Source organism: Nothobranchius furzeri, chromosome 16, assembly GCF_043380555.1.
Source record: "Nothobranchius furzeri strain GRZ-AD chromosome 16, NfurGRZ-RIMD1, whole genome shotgun sequence".
NCBI classification, from domain to species: Eukaryota; Metazoa; Chordata; class Actinopteri; order Cyprinodontiformes; family Nothobranchiidae; genus Nothobranchius; species Nothobranchius furzeri.
Window position 1 is genome coordinate 41,475,595 of NC_091756.1, and position 24,625 is coordinate 41,500,219.

Genomic DNA, 24,625 nt, shown 5'->3' on the forward strand with positions numbered 1-24,625 from the left:
AAAAGAAACACTTACAGAAAACCAAATTCATGTTTGTCTTTCGAATAAATTGAACATCCTTGTCAAAAATATGTAATAAATCAACATTTTCAACGTTTGGACTTTAAGTTAATTATTGGCCTAATTTTTTAGATACACATAAATATCCCTATTTCATTTCAGCTGAATTGCACTTTTGATTTACTGTTTTTGAAGATAAAATCATGCATGTTTGATGAAAAAGAGCCGTAGAAATATTTCTATTTATATATTTACCAAGCAGCTGATGCTGTTGTCATCTGGTGGGCTGCATTCACTTTGAGCTTGATTGACAGAAACATTCAGTTTCCCAGTTTATTTGTTTCAGAAGAGAGAGCCAGAAATGCCAATTTGGACGAGAAAGTGACAAAAAAAAAAGTTTCCACCTAGAATAATTTCACTTCTGGGAATTCTCCTCTTTAACCAGGCCTGTGAGTGACAAACGACAGCTCCAGGCTGACAGAACATCAGCTCTGATGCTTCATGGGGGAGCGATGAAACATGCAAAAGGAAGGAAACTGACACCACAGACACATCAAGGTTTGTTTCGAGAAGTAAATAAACTCTTTTCTGGCCTTTAAACAAGTTGGAAAAAACAAAACCAGTTTGAGCTGCAGTTCCACTTTATAGCTGACATTAAATCAAATGTACATGCTGCCTTATTGTGCACTCACACCGTCCAAAGCCTTTGCAAATCACAGCATTCTAATCAGAGCAGTGTCCAGTTGCTATAAATCAATAATCATTTAACTAAGTCGTACACGGCGCCGGTGGCAGAGGGATTACTGAGCTAAGAAAGAGTGAAAAGAAGCTCTGAGAGGGATTTTATGCAGAAATCTCTCCATGCAACTTAGCACAAATTGAATTCAAGCATGCAGCTAGAAAAATTAATTCAGCTTTACAAAGTGAGGAAAGGTTAAACACTTTCTGTGCTGCTCAGTGATCCAAATCATGGAGAAAACATTCAGAGGCATTCTCACTGTAGCTTCTTTCTGCTGCGTGGTCTCTTAGCTGAAAAGGAAACATCTTAAAACAGGTAATGGATTTAGAACATAGTGTGGGTTTGTTTCTACAGAAGAGGTTGTTGTCCCCGCCAAAAGTTGATTTATTTTAACTTAAAATTTTTTAATGTCTTTCACACACACACACACACACACACACACACACACACACACACACACACACACACACACACACACACACACACACACACATATATATATATATATATATATATATATATATATATATATATATATATCTTCCAGCAACCGACTGTCAGGTTGATTGGTCTGTCTAAAATTGTGTCTGTGCTTGATTGTCCTGTGTGTCTCTGCATAACCCTGCGATGGACTGGCCACCTGTCCAGGGTGTACCTCGCCTGCTTGCCCGAAGACAACTGGAGATAGGCACCAGCCCCCCGCAACCCTGTGTAGATGAGTGGGTAGAGAAAATGTATCACTGTATGATTTATTTTTTACTTTATTTTATTTTATATTTTTCAAGTACATATTAAACAAATAGCTTCATATTTAGGTTAAAGGTTTGACTCTAATGACATGGAGGGCAAACAAAGGTGAACGTTTAGTCCTAGCTCACTTCCTTTGTAGTTATTTTAGATTTGATTCAATACTGAAATATTTTTTAACCCTTCTAACAGTTAATTCCACTTTGGTGTTTATAAAGTTACTGTTTCATGATTGCTTTAACATTAGTTATGGTAGTTGCTGCTTAACACATGTTATTTAAAACATATATGTTTCAATTATTTAATTTTCACTGTGGGATGAAACATGAGTTTTATTTTTGCTTTTTTACATTTTAAAATTAATTTATGATTCTGATACCAATAAAGTCAAATTTTATTCCAGCCTTGTAATTTCCCCCATTTTTTGTTTTTCCAGTTAGCATAAGATCATGCTTTAATAAATTATATGGACTAAAATATTTAATACAACAAAGCAACTGATGATAAAATGTAATACAATCATCATAGTTTGTTTCTAAATAACTTCAGTAAACACTTACAATTCATAAAAATTACAACTCAGAGAGAAACAAATTACAGGTACTTTTGTATTGTCCATTTTTAATGCTTTTGTGTAATCATTTGTAATATTTAGTTTTTCTGCCATCATTGTGTCTTGTAGAGTATATTTAATTGTATTTCTAATTAAATCCTCATAAAAAGAGAAAATGGTCGCTGACACTAAAAGTTTAGATGTAATAACAAAACTCCGGAATGACTTTTTTACTACGAGCAAAATACAAGTAGAGAGTCTATTGGAAATGTTGTCAGCTGCTTCAGTCAGACACAACATGCAGACGTTTTGCATAAAAGATTTCAGACACTTTTATTATTGTACAAGTGATACCAGCATAATGAAAGTGATAATACCCATGAACATGAAAGACTATTTTTTCTTTGCTGTATTTACAGAGAAGTGTCTTCACATCACACATAAACAAAGAAACAAACAAACAAACAAACAAAAATGTTTCTACAAAAAGTGTAAATAACATTAAATAAACTCCACCTACCTTTAGGTTTACAGCTGAATATGCATATGACCATCTCTGCACTGCATAGAATTTATACATTTACTTCATCAACATTTTGGGCTTTATCAAATAATAATAACAATAATAATAATAATAATAATAATAATAATAATAATAATAATAATTACAACAACACTGCTCATGATGCATATTGGCAGCCTGTAAATAAACACAAACAAGAACTAAGTCTTTGGCAAATGCACATACATTCACTTGACAGATGAAGAAACATAATAATTCCAGCTTTCCTCCTCAGAAGTGACGTGGCCTGAAACGTGTGAGGGAGCTAACGGTGAGAGGGAACATGTTTAAGGCATTTAGCTGAAACCATGTTGTCAGAATCCTCCTATCAGAGTGAATACAAACACTTTTGTTAACAAATCAGACGAATCGTGGTAGTGTTTAGACTAGGAATGGCTATTAAATCCTTTCGTGTTAATGTGTGTTTGAATGCCAAAGACTTAAGAAACTAAATAAAGAGGCTGTGAGAACACAAAGTAGCATAGTGCACGTCAAATCAGTGACATGATGGGCCTTAGATTACAGGAACTGGAAGTGCCTTTTCAGATTGAGATGTTAGATTACAGTCGGATTACATGTGAGATTAAACAAAAATGCACATTTTTCTGCATATTAACAGTCCAGTGTTGCAAACCTTCAAAATAGTGCAAAAATAACACACAAAAAAACCCACTGAAAGGTTTTGCTAGCTTGGCAAGCCAGACTAAATAAATGTATTATTTAGTCTGGCAACGCTCCATTGACGGTTCTCGGTTGTGGGGCGGGTTCTACCGTTGTCTTTCAAATGATCTCCGCATTTCACTGGACAATGAATGTGACATACTCTTGTTTCACTCTGTTGCATCATCCCACCCACCAGGCATATAGAGTGCCCTGATTGGCCCACAAAGCGGATAAAGCTCTGTGATTTGTTCACTAAGCAGATAGAGCACTATGATTGGCCCACCATTATGGACCAATCACAGCTCTTTATGTGTTTGAAACTCCTCTATATAGGAGCTCTATAGAGCTCTCTATAGAGAGCTGTGATTGGCCAGGCAGAATGATGTTGGGGCTGCGGAGGTTCCAATGGAGCATGCCTAGACCAAACTTTGCAAAGCAAGAATTTGGTCTTGTTCACTAGGCTAAGGTTTTGCCTGATTAACTTCAGATTCCTGGCAAACAAACACTAGCCAAGCAGTCTGCCATTTAATTTAGTCATCACTGATTATAAAAAGAAAAGAAAGAAATTATCTTAAGAATATTGATATTTGAAACCTTGCAAAGATGGAGCTATGACGCTATAATAATGTGGCTCCTTTTGTTTTCAAATGGATGGTTTGTTTTATTTTCATTTTTTACATGTTGATTGTATTTCACAGAGAGCGTGTCCTAATCTTCTCATGGCATCAGAAGTGATCAATGTACTCATGCTGAAGGTTTGGTAAAAAAAAAAAACCCAACAGCTGATCTCCCATTTCTGCATTTCGATTCAAGACAGATGGGAAAAGAAAAAAAAAACATCAACAAGAAAATAACGAGTGCGGATACATCACAAGCTCTGGACAGCTCTGAGACCCATCCAGAAGAGGAATGTACAGTATTGATCCACCGCCGGATTAAAGCGTGACGCCGCAGGAGGGGAAAATAAATTCTGATTTCATCTTTTTATCCTCTAAGCCTGCTGCAATTAGTCACAAGTTTCATCATGAGAAAAATTCTTCAGCATCCGTTATTGTTTCAGATTTAGTTGTGTGTGTGTGTTTTTTTTTTGCTTTGAGTGTCCAAAAAAAAAAAGAAGAAGAAGAAAAAGCTGCAATCAGAATGAACAGCAGTCATCTTGGATCAGAAAAAGTTTCTTCTGTTTTTTTTTTTTTTTTTTTGCGTGAGTGAGTCGGGAACATTTTCTGCTGCTGCTGCTGCTGCTCAGTGTCCAGTGGACCGTGCTGCTCACACCGGGGCAATGTGGAGGCTGAGGCCATGGTCCTGCAGGTTGATTTGGTTTCCATGGTAACTAGTGACGGTCATAGGCAGTGGCAGCAGTGGGAGGGGCGGAGCCTCTCGATGCGGCACTATAATAATAAGGGGAACCTGAAAGTTAACAGAAGAATGAACCATTTGAAACAACACATATAGTCTTCACTCGTTTCTTACAGTTGTTGATAATTTGCCGTTTTTGTCTTTTGGCACAAAGGAAGTTCATGAAAAGCAGATGTCATTACTTTGGGAATGAACTAGCCAAACTTTACAAAACAGAGGGAGAAAATAAAGGTTTCTAACTGACAGTGTTGGAAATTACATCTGGGAATAACTGTGCCTATGATTTTTATCCACTAGCACACAGCCTCATAGCAACAGCTCAGAGTCCAAATGTGCAAATAACAAATATTGCTCAATTTCACTAAGATATAGTCCTTTTATTTTATTTGATAAATGAATTTGCTGTTTAGGAAGGTTTAGAACTAAAACGATCATTAATAAGTTGCTGATTATTCTCATCTATAACCAATTACTTGATTTGAAGCACACTGAACACACTGGCTTTATGTTCGATGACTTTAAATGAAGCCTAATGATTAAAAACTAAAATAATTGCCTGCAAACTAGAAAAGTGACAAGATTATGTCTTAAGTAAGTGTGTTGACAAATAAATCACCTATCAAGCAAAACATATCTATAAATATAGGCACACTTTTGGTGTGTTTCTATGTGATTTAATCCAGGGTGAAATATTATGAAAGCTGTCCTATAGATGTACATGATGAGCTCTGAGGCTTAAATCAAGGAGTCACAAGCAAAAGGCCAACAACTCTAATCCAAGATTTATAAGAATAAACACAAAAATAATTTAGTATTCACAAAAATAAACCAAAAAGAAACAAGGAGAGTGTTTTAACACAGTTTTCATTTTATTTGCTATCAAATAAATTAATCTCAGCATTAAAATACTAAATCACAATTTTGGTGGATGCACAAGATGACTCATGTCTGTTAGCAACAAAATAATGAGGAAAATGAACAAGTTTTCAGTTGGAATCATGCTAAACTGAAACTTTTAGGCACCTCAAAACTCTGAATAACTAACATTTGCATGACCAATGTGAACATATTATATTTTGTCTAATTTAGTTGCAAAGGGCTTTAATTGTGTTTTAAGGTCAACCCTACTCATTTTAAAATTTATTTTTTAATAACACATTTGCAGTGGCCTCTAGTAGGAATTATTGCCTTCTAAGTTGTACTTGGAGGGGGCGTGTCTCAGGTTAGCCTGTTTCAGGAAGTGTGCAAAGTCAGAGTTGAGCTGAAGGCGGCAGAATAAAGAGGATACTTTGTGGTGTTGGCTTGCTTTTAGTGTCTCCCTGGCCTTTCTTAGTGTCTACAGCAGTGATTCATCACTAAATTAAACAAATAAGCTGTGTTCATGATCTAAAACTAGCAGGAAACGTGCTGGAAGCAGACTGCAGTGCTGGCATGTCAGCTCCACTTTATTAAATCCAACAGGGATCGAAATGGCAACTCTGAACTTGCAAGTGCGGTTTTCTGGCCACAGAGGGTGGTAGATGTCTGGGTGGCCTTTCTTTAACCTTGTAAAGGGTCATTTTAGCACATACTGGCTCAAGAAAATGAGAGAAAACATTGTATAGTATGGCTTTAAGAGTCTTTCCTGACATTTGGACGTCTCATCTCTGATTGGCTAACAGTAATGCTACTCTACTTATGACTCCATTTTCTTTGCAATGTTGATGCTTTATCTCCACAAATAACCCAAGCCTGGAGGAGTTCTGCTGTGTTGTGGAGTTGCTAATGCTAATGGTTAGGTTCTACCATAGATATGTATATAAACACTTGATGGCGAAAGCGGGAGTTAAGGGCATAGCTGAACGGCGGCCATCTTTCCTCAAACAACAGACCCCTCTGCTCTCAATGGTACCAGCTGAAAGGTGAGTGATCAGCTTAAACAAAAACACCCTTAACTCAATGAAATATTAACAGATTTACAAGCGGTTTGCCTTATTACAACCCTTAGAAGACATGGGCTTGAGACAACATACTTGCACATGTTGAAATTAATGCTTTTGGTTTTGAAAGTGACTTAACTGTGAACCATGTGTCCCGCCTAGCCTAGGCGGGCTGCTCAATTAATCGAATTTTAATCCCAATTACGATCTGAGTTTTGAACGATTGTAAATATAAAACAAGCCGATTATTTGCTCCTCCCACTTGCACTGCCCTGAGTTGCAAATGAAGCGCTCCTCCCACAGTGTTGCCAACTTAGCGACTTTGACGCTATTTCTAACAGCTTCTCAAACCCCCTTCTTGACTTTTTAAATCTTATAAGTACCTAGCGAACACCTCAGAAACATCTCTGGTAACCCTTAGCTACTTTCTGGATAACTGTCGTCAACATTTCCTGAAGGTTAGCTAAACACTCCGCCGGCGCTCCTTACCGTTCTTCAGGACATTGAAAGGGATTGATGCAGTGATGTGTCGGTCGCTAAAGAAACGGCTCTCAGAGCCGGCTCCCTGTTGGATTAACCAGAGTGAGTGACACACACTGTACCTGCAGGCTCCTGAGCCGCTGAAAATGGCTAAATGTGTGCGTGCAGTGCGGTAAACACACGTGCAGCTTACCCCTGATTGCTGTGGGACCGGGTTGGGGGGTGGGGGGTGCAGCTGTGGTTGGGACAATTATTACATTAACTGATGGACCTGTAAATAAATAGTTTATAAATAAGGTAGAAATAGATAGAAATAAGTTCCTGACACTGATCAATAATAACTCATCTCTATGAAGACACGGTGCTAGTGCACTCTCCTACAGCACCTTGACACGACTAAATAATTGTTATGCAACATTTTGTGAACATCAATTTATTTGCATTTATTTGTTATAAATGCCACTGTATAATTCTTGCTGTCAGTATTTGTAAGATATTGGTATTTGGGTCTGTACAGGTTAGACTTAAATGAGTTAAACCAAGGTCTATAGCCCTTGGGTCATAAACTATGAGCTATAAGTACATTGGTCTTTTTATACTGGGAATCAGGAGTTATTTTAGTGATCATCTTGTTTCTTATTTATTTTTGTCCTGATTGTGCCCTGAGCAATTTTATGACAGAATAAAAACAAATAAAATCTACATAAATTGAAAAATGGTCTTAAATAATCGAGATCTCAATTTCAGTCACAATAATCGTGATATTTATTTATTTTATTTTATTTTACCATGTCCTGTCTGGCTGTGAAGCAAACTAAATTAATGTCTGAATGCTGGTGACAAGCCTTCTAGATTTACTCTCAGGTGGGGCATCAAAGCTTCTGCTTTAATGTCACGCCTGATACTTAAAACTTTATTGTTATTGTTTTTTGAATGCTTGTAATTCCGACCAGACAATCAATGATGAACAAGAGTCTGCTTCTAGACCTGCAGAAGGAGAGAGAAAAAAAAAGAAAAGGGACACACAACAATACAACAGGAGCAAGCTATCACTGCGTAAACCTGATGAGGAAATATAAAATCAACATTGCTTTACTGAACAATCACGATAATAAATCACAGTGCAAAGTGCCAACCACAGCCTTAAGACATGAGTTGAACATGCCCAAGTCCATACTTATGAGAGCACCATGTGAGCACCTGTGTGTGTACACGCGCTTGTTTATGTAAGGTTTATCTATGGGAGCTTCCATTAGACAGTGTAAGGGGCCACAGATCTGCCCCCCAAAGATGCGTAGGAGATGGAAGCAGCTCCAAGTCTCAGAGATCCAGGAGCTGCCCCAGAGCGCAGGGACCCCAGGGAGACTGCGACCAGAAAAGCCCCCGCCCCCCTCGAGAGGCGCAGAGGATTGCCCGGGGGCCCACAACCAGCAGCCCGCAGAGTACCGGGGGATATCAGCGGCAAGCCCACAGGCCCGCCCGCAGCCTCCCACCCCCAAGCTGGCCAAGCCTGGAACCCAGCGACCCAGGACCCAGGGGCGACCAGCCCCACCGGGGACCGAACAGGGCCCAGGGACCCAGATCCCACCAGGCAGCCACCGGGATTAATCAGGCAGATGCAAAAAATCTTAAACCCCATGACCCAGGAGCCACGAACACTCAGGCAGATCAAGGCACCACACTCCACACCAAATGTGGCAGGGGAAGGGGAGGCGAAGATGTATAGCATCAAAAGAAGTCCCAGGAGAGGGGAGGAGTCAAAGGCCCCACCTGACATATACAGTCATACACAAACACAGTCACACACATCCAGGGACGAAATTTTGATTTCAGAAGTGGGGGGGACACAGCAGGCTTGTGCGGATTTGGGGTGGGGGGTGTTATGTAAAGACCCCTTGATACGTCACGTGCCCATCTCAATAATTTTTCCATCCTCTATATATATATATATATATATATCAAAGTTAAAAAATCTACAACTCTATTATTATTTTTATCTATTATCATTATTGAAGTGCAGTTTTGGCTGTTGACAATGGATAGGCCATTGTATTTATTGTTTTGGGTCTTTTTTTATTGTTTTTGGTGCAACATTTTCTAACAGGGAGTGAGATTCCTTTTTTATTTAATTTTTGTTTGTTATTTTTATTCATTTAGAAGTTCTGGTTCTGGACATTTCAATGTTAAATGAAGGTTTATTTGTTGCATTTTAAAGGGTGTACTTGCATTATTATGATATATTAACATTATATTAGTGGTTATTTTGGTCTAGATAATGTTGGCAATGATATCGTTTATCATCAACAATTTGTTGGACAAAATATCGTCCAGCAAAATTTGTTACTTTCCCAGGTCTAGTCAAAAGTATAAAAATTATTTATACATAAACGGTCCCTCCTGAGATCTGGCCGTTTGTTCATTTGCTGTGTTAGAGGACATGCTGAACTAATGTTTTACACATGATCATCACCCTAACATTTGAGTGTATAAAAACATATTAAATATGTTTTTTCCCTTAAAAGTGTTTAAACAGTTGTTGCATTTCAACACACAAAAAATAAATGGAAAAAATAAGATAAATCTAATGAAAAGTGTCCATCTTTGACATTAAGCTTAAAAAATCTGTTGACGATGATGATACTGTTCATTTTTCAGAGCTTTTTAATGTGAAAATATACATTGCAATAGATAGGTTTACAATAAAGTTAAATGATAAAAGTTTTGAAGTTACACTTCTACTACTACTAGTAATAATAGTTATGATGATAATAGTAATAATAAAAAAAATAATAATTATAGTAATACGAATAAATTGTGTCTGAGGAGTCAGTTATGTGGAGGAGATGAGTTTGTAAAAGTTAGTTTTGAGTATGTTTGTGAAGGAGGAGGTGAGTCTGAGCTTAATGCAGGGGTGTCACATGTTCCAACTTACGTTTTGACTTTGAAAGAAGTCTCTTATATCCTCTTTTCGTTTTCTTGACATGCTTCCTCCTGGCTGTGCCTAACTACCAAAGACTCACAAATGAACACTTATTCAAATGTTATGTAATGGAAGCTGAGCTGAGCTCTGATATTACACAGCGTCTAGTTGACGATGTGACTCAGTACCGGTGTTCCCTAGCGGCTCCAAACTAGCAAAACAACGTGAGCACGTTCTGACTGTTTACAACTTGAGTGACAGCAGCAACAGCCAATAATACGTTAGCAAGTATCAGCAGAGCCAATAGATTAGATTTTGGGCGGGTCTAATAGTAAACCGGTTTCCGTTTCGGTCCTAGTGCTCAACCAAATCCATTTAATGGAGCGTAACATTGTTTTTGGACAGAAAAAAGTGCGGGGGACCAAAACTGCCTTTTGAAAAAGTGGGGGGGACATGTCCCACCCGTCCCCCCCCAAAATTACGTCCCAGCACACATCCTCCCTCATGCTCACACATACACATACAACCTAAGACTCACAAAAATGCACGCCAGACACCCACTCATGCTCCCCATACACACCCTATTCACTCTGGTCCCGGTACTGCTGCACAAAGGGTACAACCATCACTGGTTCCCAGAGTTCGTCCCTTTCTGCTGGGGTGCTGATGAGGAGGCTCCCCCGCCCAATGCCGAGCAAAGCGACCCACCATCCAGAACCCAGCCAGACGGCCAGATCCCCCTCCAGCCTCCAGCCCCGGGAAGCCATGGAACAACAAAGGGGTGCTAATATGTGATTATTATTTTTGCCATAATCTAGCAGCCCTACGCCTAGGTTATTTGCATGTTATTCAGGTTGAGACCACAATCGATATTTTATGTGGTTCTACAAAACCGATAATGATTTTACGACAGCCCAATTGTTGTGTAAATGGCTGTGTTTGTGGATGTTTTTGTATTAGCTGTCTAACTTGGCATAGAGATGATGAGGCTACGGTGGGTGCACTGCTTAGCAAAACAAAGTTGACTATTTACCTCAGTGGGAGTCGCTCGTTTTATTTTAGATAAATGAATGCTAAATTGCCCGTGATTTTTAAGCGAATTAGTTTGTTACACAAAACTTATATTGGGATATCTGGATTGATGTTTGCAGAAATACACCTTTATTAATTGTGAAGCTCGAGGGTCAACATGCCTGACTTTGTGCAGCCTACGGATGCTCGAATCGCCGCTGTGACAAACTGAGACAATGTGGGATCACATTTCATCTGTAACTGTTGCAAAGAAAACCTAGACTTGTACATTATTCAGTCTGTTAACTGTTTTTATGTAAATGAAATAATTTGAAACTGTTGTTGCATTGCTGCTGCTACCTTCTTCTATACACTGTTTATCTGGTTTTATGAATGCTGAAAATCTCATTCACAAGATCAATCCATTATCCATCCATCTTATTTATTAACCTAATCTATCTTTTGATTATTTCCTAAATTTTTCAGAAAGCATTTCCAAAGATCTCTGCCGTTTATAACAAATCAAACCTTTTGAAAATCGGTTGAAAATTGAGCAAGTTAGAGTTATTTAAATAGTACATGCACCATACACCCCAATGTCAAGAAAGGGGGCAGCTGTCTGAGGTAAGATGGCCGCCACGTTCCTACATCACATCCCATTGGCGAACAGCAGGGACGAGACATCTAGTGTTCATAGACATATCTATGGGTTCTACTAGCTGTGACATTCTCTGCTGTTTCCATGATGCTAAACCATGAACAGCCTTCCCTGTTGTGAGTCAAGATGGGTGAGTCCATGAATATTACATGACAGTGTGACATAGATGTCAGGCTTTTCTAATCCTAGATTTTCACCGTCTATTTTCTATCAGAAGCTAATGCAGGAGACAGATGTAGGCATGGATGTAATTTTGGGGGGGGACAGGGGGGACATGTCCCCCCACTTTTTCCAAAGTCAAGTTTTGACCCCTGCACTTTTTACCATCCAAAAACAATATTACGCTATATTAAATTGACACTGGTTGAGCTCTAGGACCAAGCGGAAAACAACCGTTTGTGTTGAAGCCTGTTTCCCATTAGAACATACTGTAAAGATCCCCCCCCCCCCCGTGTCCCCCCACTTCTAAAGTGAAAATTACGTCCTTGGATGTAGGAGACTGTTTTCATGTTCAGCCTACTTGAAGAACTCAGAGTGACCGATTATAATCAGAAATAACCATTACAAAATGTTTTCAGTAAAATTGGCATTTAACAGTTTAACTGTTCAGCAATTTATTTGAATTCAATTGTGTCCCAGCTTCTCTCTCTGTCTCCAGTTGATCACAGCTTAGCTTCATAACTCCTCCAGATCCAGTCCCACATTTTGTTTGTCACTGTCTGATTCAAGTTCCAAATGCTTTTCATGACTTGCCTTTGACTCAAGTGAGGAAATAGAAAACCCTCATGAACATTCTGGAGATTCATTCTGAAAAGTCATGTATCCCCAACACCTCAGCCCAGTGAGACATCAGTGTAACTACAGTGTCATATGATGCTCTGTAGGGTTAGGAACTGTACTAGCTCTGGTTCAACTCACTTAGTAATGCTGGATTGCTGAATCGCCAGGCTTCGTTGTAGGTTGTGTACTGCGGATGACTGTAGGGGTTCCCCGAAAACTCACTCCCTGCAAAACAAAACAATAACTCAATTAGCATTTCAATGCATCAAGCTCTAACCACTTCACGTGCAGCCACCTCTCGTCAGTCAAAACAGGATGCAATTTAAGGCGGGGAATGATAGTCATCAATGTGCAACCAGCCAAGCAAGTAATTTATTTCTTTCTCATTTCACTTAAGTTATGCAACACTGAACAATACAGGATGTGACACTGGAGGCGGCTTTCCCTGTCCCATTTATGGATATCTGCCCATCCTTCTGCCTCGGGCATCTTCTAAACCAGCCTAATAAATACAGAGTGGTAATAAACAGTTTCATGCATACATTTTTGATCTGCTGCTATAAATCCCACCACCTTTCTTAGAGGAATTTAACGTCTCCAATCTGCAAACTCCTTCAGCGCTTTTTCCAACAGACTTTCATTGCAGGGGAAGTAACTTGGAGCGCGTCAGCAAGCACTGCTGTTGGTTTAACATGTTTCTTTCATTTACGAGCCAGTAAAGGCTGGGTTTTATACGAGCCAACTGAGAAATGGTTTTGCTTTAACAGTGTTTTGCTGTCACTAAAACTTTGTGGTTGTGTGTAGGAAGGACTGGTTGTAACACATGACCACGAGGCAAAGGATTAGGATGCTCATCTCTGACTTAGCTTTTTTTGCCACAGGAAAACAAATGGAAGGTAAAGTTTGGCTTGACTCTCTTCCTCCCACACGATTTAATAGTTTTACAAACCAAATCCAAACAGCAGCAGGGGCTCTCATGTCTGCTCTTGTTTTTTACTGGTAGTTGTTAAACAGACTGCTGTTCTCAGGAAAAAGATAATTTTCAGATGATGGTCAATAATAATAATAATAATAATAATAATAATAATAATAACAAGAAGAAGAAGAAGAAGAATAGTAATAATAATAATAATAGGTTATTTGTAAGTCGCTTTGAATCAAAGTGGCTGCTAAACACATACACGTATACATAAAGACAATCTCTATTAATGGGAAGTAGATTTTATCTGAATAAACTTGGTGCAGAATTCAGTGAAGAATCACAGCACTTAAAGGGCGACTAGGCAGCTCTGGCTTGCTTTTGACACCCCCTAGTGTCTGTTTGTAGAACCAAAAGCAAAACTTGTCTCCTCGCTGTGTGTTGGATTATGTTAAACACCTTAATCTAACTATTTTCTACATGCATTCTGTGTTTATCTTCGTTTTCCATGTTTTGTTCTTTTTTTACACAGTTTTAGTAAAAAAATGTTTTTTACCTGACAATTTTTTACTAAAACTGTGTAAGAAAATAACAAAAAAATTGATAAACGTAATGTAACAGATGAAATATCTCCCCAGCCTTCCTTAGTGTCTACAGGAGCAGTTCATCACTAAATGAGACTGAGATCCTCATCTCTTCCCCAGACAATCTGGTTCCTAAAGTCAGACACTCTCTTGGTCAGCTTGCTTCTCACACCAAACTGTCTGTCAGGAATCTTGGTGTGACCTTTGACCCAGCTCTGACCCTGAATTCTCATGTCAGTTCTTTTGTTTGTTCTTCCTTCTTCCATCTCAGGAACATTGCTAAGCTGAGTCCCATTCTGTCCCACTCTGAACTTGTTATCCACACCTTCATCCCCTCACGCTTAGACTACTGCAACTCTCTTCTCACTTGTCTGAGCAGAACCTCCCTGAACCGTCTACAGGTGGTTCAGATTGCCTGTGCTTGGCTTCTGACCGAGTCCTCCATTTTTTTTTTACTTTTTTCACATTTCATGGTTTAAACTTGTAAGCTCATCATAACCAAATAAACGTACTAAATGTAAGCACGAGGTTTAGTGACGCATTAAAGTCTGCACCAAAACTTGCTCATTGCACTGTGCAATAAAACAAAGGCTATACACACTGGAACTAAGTGTTTTTCTAAAATTGTCTTTTTTTTTTTTTCTTGGTGTGAAGCAGCCTAAGCTTATACACTGTAGAAAGTATGCCGGGCTGGTATGTAGAGCTGCACCCCCACACCAAAAACACATCTAAAACAGGACAACTTGCACCCTGGCTACTGTAAACCAAAGATGAAGAGGAGGACAGTTAACACAAGGAACAAGAAGGGACTGATGACCACCATTTGGAACATCTACTTTGATTCCACAGAAGAGCAGGACCCTGTCCGCTGGGAGTTGTGCCAGTCCAAATACCCAGACATAATGGACACTTTTCAGGCACAGCATTCAGCAGGACCTTGGCTGAAGGAGGGGACATGGCTTCATTCATTGTCCAATAAACAAAGTTGTTCCACCAACTGCTGGTTCTCACTGCTGGTTTTCTCCTGGCTCTAAGTCCAGTTCCTGCTTCTTTGCCTAGTTTCTGGTTCCACGTCTAGTTCCAGATCTAGTATCTGGTTCTTTAGCCTGGCCTGCCAGACTCCTCTGTTTAATGCTGCACAGAGAAAGGGTCCCCTATTCAAATAACCCCACCCCGTGAGAATTCTAACCGAGCCAATCAGCGCTGAGTAGTAACGCCGAGTCAGTCATAGACATGGCGATTGAAGCAGAGTTCGCTGTGGCTCTTTCCTCTGTTCTAAATGACTTGGACACGTCTTTAAAACCACAACAAATAGAAGCGCTAAAAGCAGCCGTCGTCGTCTTTCTCTGCTTATCCGGGTCCGGGTCGCGGGGGCAGCATCCCAACTAGGGACAGGGACAGTTTGCCAGAACCTCTTTGGAGCCAATCAATAGTCTTTCTCCTTGGCCTCACCAAACTCCTCCCATGCCTGAGATTTTGCCTCGGCAACTGCCACTGCTGCACCCCGCTTGGCTATCCAGTACATGTCTGCTGCCTCCGGAGACCCACAGACCAGCCATGCCCTGTAGGCCTCCTTCTTCAGCTTGACGGCTCCCTGAACCTCTGGTGTCCACCAGCGGGTACTGGGGTTGCCACCACGACTGGCAATGGCCACCTTGCGACCACAGCTGGCAACAGCCACCTCAACAGGTCGCAGAGTGGAACAAGGCCCACTCGGAGTCAATGTCCCCCACTGCTCTCGGGACGCGGTCAAAGCTCTGCCGGAGGTGGGAGTTGAAGACCGTCTTAACAGGTTCTTCTGCCCGGCGTTCCCAGCAGACCCTCACTATGCGTTTGGGTCTGCCAGGTCTACGCGGCATCTTTCCCTGCCATCTGATCCAACTCACCACCAGGTGGTGATCAGTTGACAGCTCTGCTCCTCTCTTCACTCGGGTGTCCAAAACATGCAGAGCTAAAAGCCTTTCTTCTAAAGAAAGATGCTTGTGCCGTCGCCAGATGCCATTTTGGACTACAGCTAAAAAACTACATTGTCGCGGACATCACACACAGCAACGCTCAGTTTCTCATAAACAATGAAGACAGTGGCGGAGTTCACTGCGGCTCTTTCCTCTGGTCTAAATGATTTGAATTTCTTTAAAACCACAACAAGTAGAAGCACAAAAAGCCTTTCTTCTAAAATAAATGATATTTGCGCTGTCGCCAGATGCCATTTTTGACTACAGCTAAAAAACTACAGCATCAAGCGGTACAGTCGGCATTTCTGTCTTTTTCCTTATTGGTTATTTTTGAGCTGGCTAGTCCCGCCCCTCAAGTACCTCTCTGTCAGTGAGTTACCAGACTCTTTCTCTGTGCAAAATTAAACAGACAAGTCTGGCAGGCCAGGCTACTGGTTCTATGCCTTACTCTTGTTACAGGTTCCTCATGTAGTTCTCCTCAATAGTGAGTCAATCATATACTATAGCCTCATCTGCTCTTTAATACACTGCATGGAGGTTTGTATGCAGCTAAACACACTTTGAGTCATAGTTTATGACTTTCTATACTAAATAAGAAGCGCGGGGCTTGTTTGACTCAAATACCATTCCAGGACTCCTAACGTTCTGTTTGGATGTGAGGCTGAAATTGTAGAAACCTTTGTGCATTCACTACCATCGCCATGAGGACAGCATCTAAAAAGGTCTCACATTTCATGCAGGGACATAGACTGTCCTGTCCTCCTCTGATGCAGCTCTAATTCAATAATAAACACACAAGAAGGCTAATACAAGGAAGTGTGCCCTTCATAATCTGCAGGTCAATATTGATTACCTCTTTGCATGATTTCCTATTAAAGTCTCCTCACTCTGCTTTCCAGCTTTGCTTCACGTTGGGTTTGAGGCTGATATGAAATAATAATCACAACACGAAGCAAAAAAGAGCTTTTTGTTTTTCCAGACTCACCAGGAACCATTCCAGCGAGCGTAGAGGTTGGGTAGCTGCCCTGGCCTGTGGGAGGGACGTGAGGGGGGTATCCGGGTAAGGTTGTGTTGGCCATGTCCCGACCTGCGTGTGACACACACACACACACACACACACACACACACACACACACACACACACACACACACACACACACACACACACACACACACACACACACACACACATACACACATACATGCATGCACACACGCACGCACGCACACACACACACACACACACACACACACACACACACACACACACACACACATACACGCATACATGCATGCACACACGCACGCACGCACGCACGCACGCACACACACACACACACACAATTACTTAAGTTAATATTTTTCCCTAAAGTCAACTACAACTACTGCAGCTTGACTCAGTAAACTTATGAACCAACTCTTGACACAAACAAGCACGTACAGTAAATTCACTACATCTCATCACAACCACCACAAGTCAGTCAACTGTTTTTATGTAAAAATAAAAGCAACATTTACGATTAACAAAACAATCTTGAACCAGGAGGACTCTGTTTGCATAAATACAACCAGTTTAGCACAAAACCAGTTCTAACTTGTGTACATATAACAGCCTTTAGTCTGAATACTCTGCAGGCCCCTCTGCAGAGCATCAATTGTCCTGCTGCAGATATTCAGCTCTGTAATTGAGGGTGACGGTTGGACTGTCCTCGCTGGCCACAGGGACATTTGGACCGCAGCACGTGACCCCAATCTACACCGCGGCTGGGGTAAGAGAGGCCCCCGCTATGTTGTCAGCTGTGTGAGGGTCACTTAGACTCAGAGAGGAGCTCGTCTAAAAGAGCTTCAATGAGGAGCTAAAGGGGAAATGCACCTTAACACTTCAGGATAACAGTCGTCCATGTCACTGCCTTTATGGAAAAAATATATAAACAAAGTAACAGCAGCTCTTGTTTATCTTGAGGCTAGACAGGTGTAACTATTGATGTTTGATGGTCTTAGAGTTTTATATTTTGTCACGTTATCACATTTGATCAAAGTTTAGATTATTTGCCCTGATCTTATGTTCTTTTCTGTTAAACATGTCTTGTTTTGGTTACCTGGATTCTATAAAGTTTTTATTTTTATGGTGAGTTTTTCTTGCCTTCCACACCCTGTACAAGTTGACTTAGTAAAACATATTCCTTTATTTATGGGGGTTTCATTTTTCTGCTCACATTTTTTATTAGCTTCAGATGACATTCTTTAGATTCTTTAGCTTTTGAAACTTTGTTACATTGTTCCCTAAGTTCTAGTTCCAGCCCGGGTTTGCTTTGGATCTGTTTTTATTTTTGCTTTGTATTTTCACAAGTTTCTACACAGCAGTGTCTCTTTGCACTGTTTTTTAAAGTTCATGTCTTCTTCACCCTCCATCTGCTTGTGCTCTCTGCATTAAAGTTCTCTAAACACATTTTAACAGCAAATTTGCCTGTTAATTCCTTTTTTAATTGTAAGAATTGCTTTATTTTACAACAGTTTGAATGAAGAAACCTAGGGTGTTTCTCAATGCCAAGGAACCTCGCCTTGCTGTCTTGGCCTGGCCCCGGTTGCCTAGGAGATATGTCATTTGGAACCACCAAGACGTGTTGCAGTGTTCATGTTCTACCGAGGCGTGTGTTCTCTGTTTATTAGCCGTTTAGCTAGCCTAGCAAGAATGCACGGGAGGTGTCTTGTAGCCTAGCCTTGGTCAAAAATTTCCCAGAATACACCGCAATATTTTCAAAAGGATGGCGGATCAGAAGCCAGCAGCTACTTCGGGGGCAAATGTCAAGTTTAAAAGTAAGTCAACAAATTTAAAATGTTTTCTTAGATCCAAAGAAGTTATCTATGATTGGTTAGTTGCTTATTAGTTGCAGTTTCAGTGGCTAGCGGGTAGTAACTCGCTTAAATATTTAATTTAACACATATTTACACAATTTAAAAAGTAAAAGCTCGTTATATATTTATGTTGAAACTTATACGTATGAAATATAACGTTTTCTCCTGTGTCACGTGACGTTACATGACTGCCACGGAAGGCGCAATCACGTGATGCAAGCCTGTTCCATTTAACTGTTTTCTTTGACCAAGGAAGGACAGTGTCCTCGGAAGCAAGGCGCCTGGCCTCGCAAGACATCGCCTTGCGAGGCCAGGCGCCTTGACATTGAGAAACACCCATATTCTCACGGTTAAGTTTCGTATTTCATCACATTAACCTGTATTGAGGCTCTCTGCTGCTTTATAAATTCATTTTTGCATTTATATATATTTTCATTTCTCAAGTTGTATTTTATGTCTGTTACTTTACCCTTTAGTATCATTTACGTGCTCTCTATTCTTTTGTGCATACTGTTATGTTAAGTGAATTTCCTCACTTTGGGGTCAATAAAGTAAAACAGACTTTTAATAATTCAGAAGTCCTTCACTTAAGAAGGTGTGCCCAATCCTGGTCCTGGAGGGCTGCTATCCAGCAGGTTTTAGTGGCTTCTCTGCTCCAACCCACTTGATTCAGTGGTTGAATCACCTGTGCAGCAGCTCAACAGACTCTGCAGAAGCCTGTTAATCACCTGCTGATTAGGGTGGGGCATCGTTTGATTTTGAACGATTCCAATTCCAATTCCAATTCCTTGTTTCGATTCTGGTTCCTATCGATTCCCGATTCCAATTCTTTCAAGACACGACATGCTTTACATGAGCCAGCTAACCACAGGTCCTGCTTGATGAAATAATCTTAACTTTGACATGAATTTTAATTCTATGAACAATAACATCACCTTCATTCAGACAAAAGCATGTTTTGGAGAAAAAAGGAAAAGACTTGCAGCACAACCAGTGTGTTTTTTGTCTGACCACAACCAAAGTCTGGAAGAAGCCTCTGGGATGAGAGGCTAAATGTCTCCAACATATCCAGAAACGTCCAGCTGTTTTCCGCTAAAACTCTCAGGATGATCATGTCCAGGATCATGTCCAAGCTTTAAAATTCCAGGACCTGGTCAAGTTTAAAACAGTGCAAATAATATATAAGGTAAGGAAAGGGATGCTCCCAATTGAAATAAGTAAATGGTTCTTAGAAAGAGAAGGGAGGTATAATTTTAGAGGGAAGTGGAATTTAAAAGTACAAAGAGTACGAACAACATTGAAAAGGATGTCTATTTCAATAGCGGGCGTTAAATTCTGGAATGAGTTAACAGAAGAAATAAAGGACAGTAGTAATGTAAACCAGTTTAAAATAAAACTCAAAAAAGAAATGTTAAATAAGTATAAGAATGAAGAAAATGCAATTAACCCAGGACGGCATGCAAACTGATGTTTAATCTCTTCTACAAATTAGAAAATCTAAATATAGTTCTAGTTGCACATGAGAATTTTATTTATTTATTATTATTGTTATTTTTTGTGGTTTTTTTTTGAAGGCATTGTAACTGTTTTGTTGTTTAAATTTTGATGATGAGGATGTAAACCTGAGGGGGTAGGGCTAAATAAGTATACACTTCTCCCTACTCCTTTTCAAACAATTGCGTGGAATGATTTTATGAAATGTTGGTGAATGTATATGTTTGAAATAAAGTGAACTGAACTGAACTGAGAACTACACCTCCATGCTGCAGCAGCATTCAGTCAGAACAGGAAGTGAAACTTAAATGTAGCTGGCTGTGTCTGACTGCTGACGCTCTGTGTGTGTTTTTATTTCTGCAGTGAGACAAACTCACCTCACACCGTCCAGAGTTTGTTCTTTAAAGCTTCTATTAAATCCACCATGTTGGCGTATTTTAACAAGTTTCCTCTACGCTGCAGGAGTTAAAGTTATGGAGTAAAAGTCCGGCAAATGTGTTTGTTTATATCTGGCCGCTGCGTGCAGGGTGGGGGAAGGGGGGAATTGTGCTGCACACAGACTGCTAGTGTGATCAGCTCTGAAAAGCGTTGATCACAATTTGCAGATCACGTTTATTTTTCACGTAGATCAGCCGCGGATTCCTCTTCCGTCGGCATTCTAGGAATCGAAACTACAAATCGAAATAAAAACTTTGAACAATTCCGGGACAAATGAACAGTTGAAACCGGTTCCAGTCGATGCTTGATGGCCAGCCTTACTGCTGACTGAAATCAGGTGTGTTGAAGCAGAGTTAAAACCAAAACATGCTGGATATCGGCCTTTGAGGACCAGGATTGGGGACCCCTGCTCTAAAGGCTTGATTGTTTTTCCCCTACATTAGTTCTAGTTTCATGTGTTAAATGTAATGTATGCTTCGTTTTCACACCAGTGAACAGAATTGCTGTAACTTGTCAAAAAATCTCCAGTTTTATCTTATTGATCGAAAAGAAATTCTGATAAGTGCATTTAGGTAAGTTCTCTCGTGCTTTCGTGATTTGTTAGTAGCAGTGGTGTTTTGTTGTTGACATTTGATAAAAATGCCTTGTCACTGATGTAACATGACCTTGGAGTTCACCTCTTATCACTTTGGAGGCTTTTCTGGAGTCTTTAGTTTGTATCTAATTCTCCATGCTCATTAAACTTATAATATGTCCACCTGTAGTCAAAGGGACACAAAGCTCCTTGGACATGGTCTTCTAACCTTTACCTTTGATACACTGGTCAGTAATCTCCTGAGACAACACTATACTTAGCAGTTTTGTTACTTAGCAGCTAATTTTAGCTGTCATGCTCAGTGAGGTACACACCCTGATATCAATCAGCACCGTGACTACGTTTTCCTTTTGAAGTACTTAGGCTGACTGATTACAAGGCTGAATACATCTGTGATGCTATTTGCAGGACACACCTTAGTTTGACATGTCCAATTGGTCAAACTAGTTTCAGTGTTTCTAGTGGTACCATCATCATAGGCTTATGTCGTGTGTTCTTTAATCACTCTGTTGTACCACAAAGAAAAAGCAATGCCTTAGTTTCATTTTTAAGTTATTTCAGGGACCTATATGCATTTTTCTTCTTCACAGAAAAGTACGTAGTATTTTATCCGTGTGTGTATGTGTAAGACAGACAGAAAAAAGATCACTCTCATTACACATTGTAAAATCAAGGTACGTTTGAAATGCTTTTATATTTTAATATTTTATAAAGTCTGCTTTTGGAGCATAAAGGGTCTGGTTGAATGATTAGAGTCCGCCATATGTAATATTACAATATAAACATATCCTCTTTATTCAAAACTCATCTTCAGTTGAACCAGTGTTGAGAGTTTGTTAGTCAGTCTGGGTGAATGGTTTGATCTGCTAAAATACACAACAGCAATCACATGAAAACCATAGAATATTATGTTTATGCTTCCTTCAGCACCAAGAATACAACACACTGCAGTTTACCTCCAAGGTCTGTTATAATTGAGGTCATCTTAACAAAAGTTATTTTGTACTAAACTCCAGGTATAGAAGTTACAAGCAGAACCCACAATGTACAAATCAGATCAGATAACCAGGTTCATGTATTCAAAACACCAATAAATGTCACTAAAACAAATATAATCGTTGTGATTATTATGCATTTGAAACTTTCAAGGGCATATTTATTTTCTTATAAAATATAAAACATTGCAATGGAACATTCTGATTTGTTTCCTTTGTATCATTGTTGGATTTATGTTTTGGATTGATCTTGATTTAGCTTTACTCTTGTAGTATCAACATGCCTGATCCTGGTCTCTCCTGAGCACACCTGATTCTAGTTCCTCATCAGCACGCCTGATTCTAGTTCCTCATCAGCATACCTGATCCTAGTTCCTCATCAGCACACCTGATTCTAGTTTCTCATCAGCACACCTGATTCTAGTTTCTCATCAGCACACCTGATTCTAGTTTCTCATCAGCACACCTGATCCTAGTTCCTCATCAGCACACCTGATTCTAGTTCCTCATCAGCACGCCTGATCCTAGTTCCTCATCAGCACACCTGATTCTAGTTCCTCATCAGCACGCCTGATTCTAGTTCCTCATCAGCACACCTGACTCTAGTTCCTCATCAGCACACCTGATTTTAGTTTCTCATCAGCATACCTGATCCTAGTTCCTCATCAGCACACCTGATTCTAGTTTCTCATCAGCACGCCTGATTCTAGTTTCTCATCAGCACACCTGATTCTAGTTTCTCATCAGCACACCTGATTCTAGTTTCTCATCAGCACACCTGATCCTGTTCCTCATCAGCACACCTGATCCTAGTTCCTCATCAGCACACCTGATCCTAGTTCCTCATCAGCACACCTGATCCTGGTCACACTGGACCTTTCATTAATAGTAAGAATTAGTCAGCCACAAGCCAGTGCACATGAGTCAAAGGGAGACGAGGGAATACTGTAGTGGGGGGTCCAGCATGGGGGGAAGCCATTGTGTGTTTGTGTAGACAAAGGTGACCATTGTCAGGCTGCAAACACTGACCCCTGTGGTTTAATTATTATTTTAGCATCCACAGCTATCATGCATGTTCAATAAAATCAGATGTTTTGACTTTGATCATAGGATCCAGTTATGTTATAAAGCCACACAGCAACATCTTATTTAAATGCCACTGAATGGAAGCTCTTACGCCAAATCTGAACGCAACAACAAAAAAAGATGTTAAAAATATCAGTAAATGAGAAAGAAGCTCATTTGGATGTGTCGCTTCATCAATACTCAACCTGATTTCCATCCCCTGGATCAAATCAGAAGATCAATATGTTCAACTTAGCCCTCATTGGAAACTGCATTCTCCACGCTGACCGTGAGTAGCATCAGCCCGACATCCTTTAGAATATTTGCTAAGATAAAATGTGCTGATTTCTGCGTATCGGCCACCAAATTGTCTGCTGAGTTCTGTTTTGTAGAGCCGTCGGCGGTGACTGCCAGCAGCTCTGTGACTGCTGCTTTATGTCCCCTTTAAAGCCCTCTTTCAGAGAGGAGCAGATTCACAGAACTCTCTGTACAGCCATGATAGCCTCATTAGCTGCTTCCTAGTCTTTGTTGCTTTTACAACAGAGATGTGTGTTGAGATTCTCATTAAAAGATGGCCTTCTTTATATTGTCTGCTTCCTCTGACAGTCCCCTTAGATTGAACGCCAGCAAATCAAGCTATTTATTTTCCTTTGCCCTCTTTTTACCCCCTCCCCTTTCTCTCCTCTGCAAAAATCAATTGAAAGATTTTTTGTTTTGCTGGTACAAAAGCCTGTTGATTTGAGAAGTGGCAGTAGCCGGCGAGCTGGGAATACAGCTCTCTTCCTTCCCCACTGGAAGTATCTGACTGCAGACGGGATTGCTTTGGGCCTGAGCAGGATAAGATTAGCTGTAAACATCTTTAGGAAATTTATAAAGAAAGACTGAATCCAGCTTATCCGGCTGACACCAACTCCATTTCTTAAACAAACAGAAAAGGCGAGGTGACCTTCTATTTATTTGGCACACGAACAAAGTCGTTTAACTCTTTTGCTTGCGAGAGTATTAAATTTAGCATGACAGGGACACCTTCATGTTTGCTTCAACAACAACCAAAAATCTTTGACCTCCATTTTCGGGGCAATACGCAGAATGGGGCAATTTATCACCAGCCCAAAAATCTCCAACACTAATTAATTACAACTAAGTAAAGAATGTTTGGAGAGCCAAATTGCTTTAATTCCCCAAACACAAGTTGAAAGTCATTCATTATCAAATGTGTGCTCAAAGGTTGGTTTGCTTTTGTAAAGACGAGATGAGCATTAATTTCGGAGTCGACCGCGTTCCCCTGTGAGGGGAACAAGCCAACGGTTTGTCAAGAGGCCGTGCATCACGGGTG

The 24,625-nt window shown here is 40.1% G+C and overlaps 1 protein-coding gene across 4 annotated transcripts in view; it reads right to left on the minus strand.

The window, feature by feature from the left end:
• Positions 1 to 2,346: 2,346 nt before the first annotated feature.
• The window catches only part of LOC107387816 (paired box protein Pax-2a), a 44,235-nt gene continuing 21,956 nt past the window's right edge, over positions 2,347 to 24,625 (minus strand). For 3 of the 4 annotated variants that reach the window (XM_015963014.3, XM_015963011.3, XM_054749240.2), the window contains exons 8-10: positions 16,832 to 16,933; positions 12,527 to 12,613; positions 2,347 to 4,652 (exon numbers count right to left, since the gene is read on the minus strand). In XM_015963014.3, coding sequence (XP_015818500.1) covers positions 4,531 to 4,652; positions 12,527 to 12,613; positions 16,832 to 16,933 — 311 coding nt within the window. In that variant the 3' untranslated portion in view covers positions 2,347 to 4,530. Of the gene's footprint in view, positions 4,672 to 12,526; positions 12,614 to 16,831; positions 16,934 to 24,625 lie in introns of all 4 variants that reach the window. The other variant, XM_015963012.3, reaches the window with a different exon arrangement.